The sequence below is a fragment of the Myotis brandtii genome, unplaced genomic scaffold, assembly GCF_000412655.1.
Source record: "Myotis brandtii unplaced genomic scaffold, ASM41265v1 scaffold138, whole genome shotgun sequence".
NCBI classification, from domain to species: domain Eukaryota; kingdom Metazoa; phylum Chordata; class Mammalia; order Chiroptera; family Vespertilionidae; genus Myotis; species Myotis brandtii.
The window spans coordinates 1545454-1551741 of record NW_005354915.1 but is presented as its reverse complement, the minus strand read 5'-3'; the positions used below and the strand labels follow the sequence as shown (position 1 = coordinate 1551741).

Sequence of the window (6288 nt, the reverse complement as noted above, 5' to 3'; positions counted from 1 at the left end):
CCCCCCCCCCCCCCCCGCCCAGGTCACACAGCTGAGAAGCCGTGGGGCTGGGCTACACCCCAAGCCAGCCTGACCCCCGAACCCTGCCCTTTCCTCCCCTGCCCTTTCTACTCGTGCCTGTGGAGTCCACTCTCAGGGCCTGGCCACCCACTGAGTTTGGAGTCCATTCCGTTTCCGTCCCCAGCCCCTCCCTCCCTGCAGGTGCCCCGTGAGGCTGAGCCGCCCCCGGTGGAACCCATGCATCTGGCTGCTTCTCACCCCCAGCCCTTTCCTGTAGCCCTGGTGCCTCGGGGACCAGGGATCCCCACTCTGCTCCGGCGGGGGGGGGGGCGGGGGAAGAGGGGGCTCAGCTGTTGCTGCCCCTCCTCCAGGCTGGTTCTGTGGCTGCCCGACCTGCCAGCTGACCTGCGGTGGATGCGGGGCGAGCTGCGGCGCGGGGCCCTGTGGGTGTGCTCCGGGCTGAGGGACCAGCTCCTCGCGAGGCTCAGGTGAGGCGCAGCCGGGTGGGCAGAGCCCAGCGCCGTCCTCGGGGGAGGCACCAGCTGTTCCGCTGACCCTGGGCAGGCAGCTCACACCCCCCTGGGCCCGGTCAGCCTGCAGGCCCCTGGGGGCACTCGCCATGCCCCCTGGAACCTTCCCATCACTACCAGCTCGGCCAGAACAGGGGCTCGGTCCTTCCTCATCGCGGGACTTGGGGGAGGAGTGACCCGGGCTCACTGGGGCCAGGCTGCCCCTCATGGCTTCCCCCTGCCCTCCCCCCACCCCCAGCTCTGACCACTGCTCTCACTGGCTTCTGCTTCCTCTGCAGCCCACCTGTCTCCAGCCCGCTCCCACCGGAGGCAGCTCCTCCCACGCACCCGGCCCTGAAGCGCGTGCCCCCTTCCCATCAGGCCTGAGGGGCACCAGGCTGGCCGGCCCAGCGACTGGCCTCTCCCGGTCTGTCGTGGTCCTTGTCCTGGGTGCCCACGTCCAGGCCTTGAGTGAGGCCTGGTTCTGACTCAACCTCCAGAGCTCAGAGCCTCGCCCCTGGCCCTGGAGGACCGAGGGGCGGCCTCCCTTCTTCCTCTCAGGCTCTTGTCCCCAATGGTGTGGGTGGGTGGCCCTCAGGAGCCAGAAGGGACCCGCCAGCCCCCCTGCAGCCCCTGCTCCTTGGGGCCGGCTCCCTGGGCCCAGCACTTCTTCCTGGGGAGAGGCCCAGCCTGTTGGTGCACCCAGGTCACCCGCCCCGTCTCATCAGAGAGAAAGGAAGCAGAAGCTACGCACATCACATCGTGGTTCTGGCACTGCCCTCTGGGGCCTGGCGGCGGCCCTGCTGAGGAGAAGGGCTGGTGGGGCGCCTGGCAGGGCTGCTGGCAGAGTGAGCTGAGCGCTTTAGAAGGCGGGGAAGATGCTCTGCCCTGAGATCGGGAGCAGATGGGGGGATGGGGTGCTGTGCCTGCCCTCACATCCTTTCGCTGAGTTCTCTGTCCGGCACCAGCCCTCGGGCATGACCCCCGTGGTCTGCTCACTCCTCAACCTCGATCTCTCCCTTCCTACTGGGTCCACCCAGCGAGAGCCCAGAGATGGGAGGGGAGAGGAGAGAGGTTAAAGGGATTAAAATCTTTTCGGAATCCCAGCTGTGCGTGCCTCTTTGGGGTGCCCACCGGCGGCCCCTACAACACCAGGCAATTTCCTTCCTCATCCAGTTCCTCATTTCCTGTCTTTAAAACCAGGGGTTGGACTAGCTGGTTTCCACGGGGCCTCCAGCTCTACTCTGAGCCCAGAACATAAACAGTACCTCGCGGTCAGATGCAGCAGAGGTGACTCCAGGAGGGACTGGCCACAGCGGAATGGGCTTCTGACTGGGTCTTCGTGGACGCCTAGAATGTGGGTTGGCAGAAAGCCATTCCAGGAGAGGGGCCTGCGGGGGCAAGAGCAGGCTGGGGTGACCCTCGGTGAGTTCCACTGACGAGGAATCTGAGGCTCCGGGGGGCAAAGTGCCTTGTCCCGGGTTCCACAGCCAGTCGGTGACGGAGCTGCCACTCAGGCTCAGGTCTGGCTGAGGCTCCATCCTGTCTGCACTTTAGATACTGGGGACACATGGCGATTCCGCTCAGGACTCTTCCGCCGCAGAGAGTCCGATGTCACTGATCTTGACCTGGACCTGTCGGAGCGGGAGTGTGGTTGGAGCCTGTCGTTTGTGGGCCCTGGTGTCCTCAGGGACCACCCTGTGGGTGTGACCACCGGCCTGGGCCAGCACCCTGCGCCTCAGACTTGCTTGACGTTATCTGTGGCAAGCAGGCTGGTGTGTGCCAATCTGTGGCCGTGGTCACAGGATGCTAGTGGGGCAGCCTGTGTGCCAGCACTAAGTCCTGGTGACCTTAGGCGTCCCCAGGCAGATCCCTCAGCCCCGCTGAGTTTTGCATCTCACCCACACATCTGGTTGTGCACGCTGACCGCATGTGTGGTGATGTAAAGGGACAGCCATTCCTTCTGAGTCGTGTTAATGTATTGGGAATATGTTTTCACGTGGTTCTGATCCTTTAGAGATCACCCTGAAATAGTTATGAATGAAATGGCACAATGCACGAGATTTGCTTCACAATAATCCTGCGGGGGGAGGTGGGTGAGAGTTTGATGAAACACGAATTGCTAACACTTGGCACTAGGTGAGGAGTCCATAGAAGTTCGTTACACTCTTCTCTCTAATTTTATGTGTTTGACATGTCTGTAATAAATGAGTACTTACCTTAGAACTTCGACAGTACATACAAATAGGAAACTGCATCAAGAAAGCACATAAAGCAAAAGCAGGGCGACCAGCAGTCACGGCTTCCCGGAGTCACCGATGGGGAAGGGCGGGAGGACCTGGGGAGCTGTCCAGTTCAGCACCGCGGACAGCGACCCGCGGCCGCCTTTCCGCCCAACCGGCCTTCCAGCCGCTCAGCTGCCTCAGGGATGTCAGAGGGCAGAGCACTTCCGGGCCCACCTTATTTAGGAAAAGGCTTTTCAGGACAGAGCTCTCCAGCCTCTCCCACACGCGGAGATGGAGCGTCTACACCACCGGGCAGACCAGGCCTTGCTGGGCAGCTTTGTTTCCTAAGAAGCTTCTGTTCCCTGCCCTTAAGGATATCAGTCAAAAAACGAGCCATCATACATGTGTGTGCCTATTTCTGGGGTCTCTATTCTGTTCCATTTAAATATATGTCTATGCTTATGCGCATCCCACAGTGTCTTGATTTATAGCTTTCCTATATAGCTTTTAGAAGCAGCTTGTTAACGTTAAAAATATTTTTTTATTGGTTTCAGAGATGAAGAGGGAGAGAGAGAGAGAAGAGAAACATCAAGGATGAGAGAGAATCATTGTTCGGCTGCCTCCTGCACACCCCACACTGGGGTTCCAGCCTGCAACAGGGCATGTGCCCTGACCAGGAATTGAGCAATGACCTTCTGGTTCATAGGTGGACGCCGGCCAGGCACAGCTTGTTAATCTCTACAACAGAGCCTATTGGGATGTTGCTTGGGATTGCATTAGACCTGTGGTCAGCAAACCGCGGCTCGCGAGCCTCATGCGGCTCTTTGGCCCCTTGAGTGTGGCTCTTCCACAAAATACCACGTGCGGGCACGCATGTACAGTGCGATTGAAACTTCGTGGCCCATGTGCAGAAGTCGGTATTTTGTGGAAGAGCCGGTATTTTGTGGAAGAGCCACACTCAAGGGGCCAAAGAGCTGCATGTGGCTCGCGAGCCGCGGTTTGCCGACCACTGGCATAGACTCTACAGAGGAATTTGAGGAGAATGAAACTCCGATGCAAGATTAAAATGTAGGCCTTCTTCTTCAAAAAGCAGGGGAAATGCTACTCAAGGTACTAAAATAACTCCACAAGCTCTCAACCAGTCAATGTGGTTATTGTTTGCTACCGGTAGTTCATGTCACTCTCTCAACACTGCATTACTCGTAGGGCACCTGCAGACCCTCACAAGAGCCTGGGGGACAAGCCCCATGACCCCGAGAGCTGCCCATCGGCTGCCCGTTTCCTCCTGTCGGCTGTGGGACCCACACATCACGCCCTGGCTGGGAGCGGGGAACTCAAGTCAGGGATCTCCCCTTCCCACAGGCCTGCCGCCCCAAGGGTATTGCCACCTCCACACTAGACAAATGGGCACCTGAATTGGGGGTGGGAGAGAGGCTCACTTTGGCTGATTCACCCACCAAATGCCCCGGGTGCTGCCAGTCTAGGACAACGATGACAATGACGGCCATAATCATGCCCCACTCTGAGATGCCATGGGGGGTGAGCGTCCTTTTCAGGCCCCATGGTCTGTGGGGAGGGGCGAGGAGAGAGGCTGGGCAGGGCGGGGGCACTGGAGGACAGGGGAGCGGGCAATCAGGAACTTGTCCAGAGGAGGCGGCAGTGGGTGGAACCGCTCGTGCTGCGAGGCTCCAGGTCCTCAGCACGCGCTCCATTACCCCGTCAGACTGCACGATAGAGCGCAGGTTCAAATAAAAGGTTCACGAATTTCGAGACGGTGACCACAGAGCATTAAACCCCAAGTGCAGGGCCCTCTGGGGCTCCTTAGTGGCATGACCATGAGGCAGGCCCTGCAGCCCTATCTGTCCATCTATGTACCCACTTCTATCTCTTTCCGTAGCTGCAGTATACGTATCTATCTGCACATCTATCTCTATGTACACTATGTCTAAATCATCACGTAACCATCACTGGGAGCAAGATCATGTTCCCAACAGGCTGGAGGGCACCCCTGTGTCTGCTCCCATTCAACCCTCTCCCTCGGGCCCACGTTAAGCACTTTCCTGGCCTCTGTCACCATAGATGAGTTTTGCTTGTCCTTGAACTGTACGTGAATGGGATCATATGACATATCGCCCTTTGTATTTGGCTTCTCTTATTCATCATTTTTAAAAAAATATATTTTTATTGATTTCAGAGAGGAAGGGAGAGGGAGAGAGAGATAGGAATGTCAGTGATGAGAGAGAATCATTGATCAGCTGCCTCCTGCACGCCCCACCCTGGGGGATGGAGCCAGCAACCGGACTTGTGCCCGACGGGGAATCGAACCGTGACCTCCGGGTTCACAGGTGGACGCTCAGCCACTGAGCCACGCTGACTGGGCCTCTTCATCATTTTGATCGCGAAGCTCACCTGTGCTGTTGCATATACCAGTAATTCTTATTTTTTAAAAACACTGTGTAGTAAGTATCCTATTGTACGAATATGTCACAGTTTAGCCATTCTACTGCCGATGGACGTTTGAGTCGTTTCCAATTTTCGTCTAACATGTGCAACTTGTTCCTAATTCGGCCTCTCAAGCTAGCTCCTGTGTCCTTTCCACAGATCCCTATCACTTTTAAAAACACTTTCTTTTTTGGCCCAACAAGATGTTTTAGGCTCATCATGTACTTTCTTTGCCCAGCCCTGGAATGGACCTTTTCTTCAGGAAACCGTGTTTCCTTCTGGCGGGGAAGTATTTAGAAACCAGGAGGATCTGGGCACTGGGTGTGCCTGGTATTACTGGAACCCCGTGCCTCAGGGCCTTGTCAGCAAAGATAAGAAATAGTTTTAAAAATAGTAAACTCATATCAGTACCTCAGGTTCCAGTTCAAAACCACACGGCTCTTCCCTGCCTTCTTCCGCAGTGAGAACCCCCTGCATTAGCATTCATTCACGTGATATATATATATATATATAGAGAGAGAGAGAGAGAGAGAGAGAGTTCGATGATTGATCAGTACCTCAGGTTCCAGTTCAAAACCACACGGCTCTTCCCTGCCTTCTTCCGCAGTGAGAACCCCCTGCATTAGCATTCATTCACGTGATATATATATATATATATAGAGAGAGAGAGAGAGAGAGAGAGAGTGTCGATGATTGGATGAGGGTTTGTACTAAAACCTCTTTAGAATTCTGTTGTTCTCAAGTTGCTGTCTGCTTAAGAAGGGCCTTATTCAGTGCGGATTTGGGGGCGCTATCTGGAGAGCGTCCTTGTAGGTCTGCCATGGGTCCTGGAAAGCCCCCCCCCCCCCCGCCCGAGGAGATTATGGGGCCTGTCTTCCATAGCGCATGTCACTACCTGAGATTTTCCTGGTTATGCACAAATGTAAGCCCCAGAGGGCCCGGAACCTGGAGCTCGCCTGGCACCGGTCAGAAGCTTCCTGAACGTGCTGGGAGGAGTGAAGGAATCCCTAGGTCACCTCTGGCTGCAGCGCTTCTAGCCTGTGTTGAGCGCTTGCGGAATGATGGGCCCTGCGGTGGGCGGATGAGGGCGTGATGGAGGGATGCGGACGGCA

At 56.7% G+C, this 6288-nt stretch overlaps 2 protein-coding genes across 2 annotated transcripts in view; both read left to right on the top strand.

Annotated features, from left to right (window-relative positions):
- PNPLA5 (patatin-like phospholipase domain containing 5) overlaps positions 1 to 1610 on the top strand; it is a gene marked incomplete at its 5' end in the record, with an annotated part of 11312 nt that extends 9702 nt beyond the window's left edge. The window contains 2 exons of the mRNA XM_014535116.1: positions 372 to 488; positions 809 to 1610. Of these exons, the coding sequence (XP_014390602.1) occupies positions 372 to 488; positions 809 to 896 (205 nt within the window). The remainder of the gene's footprint in view (positions 1 to 371; positions 489 to 808) is intronic.
- Positions 1611 to 5835: 4225 nt separating this feature from the next.
- SULT4A1 (sulfotransferase family 4A, member 1) overlaps positions 5836 to 6288 on the top strand; it is a 21169-nt gene continuing 20716 nt past the window's right edge. Inside the window, exon 1 of the mRNA XM_014535129.1 lies at positions 5836 to 5985. Within this exon, the coding sequence (XP_014390615.1) occupies positions 5874 to 5985 (112 nt within the window). The 5' untranslated portion in view covers positions 5836 to 5873. The remainder of the gene's footprint in view (positions 5986 to 6288) is intronic.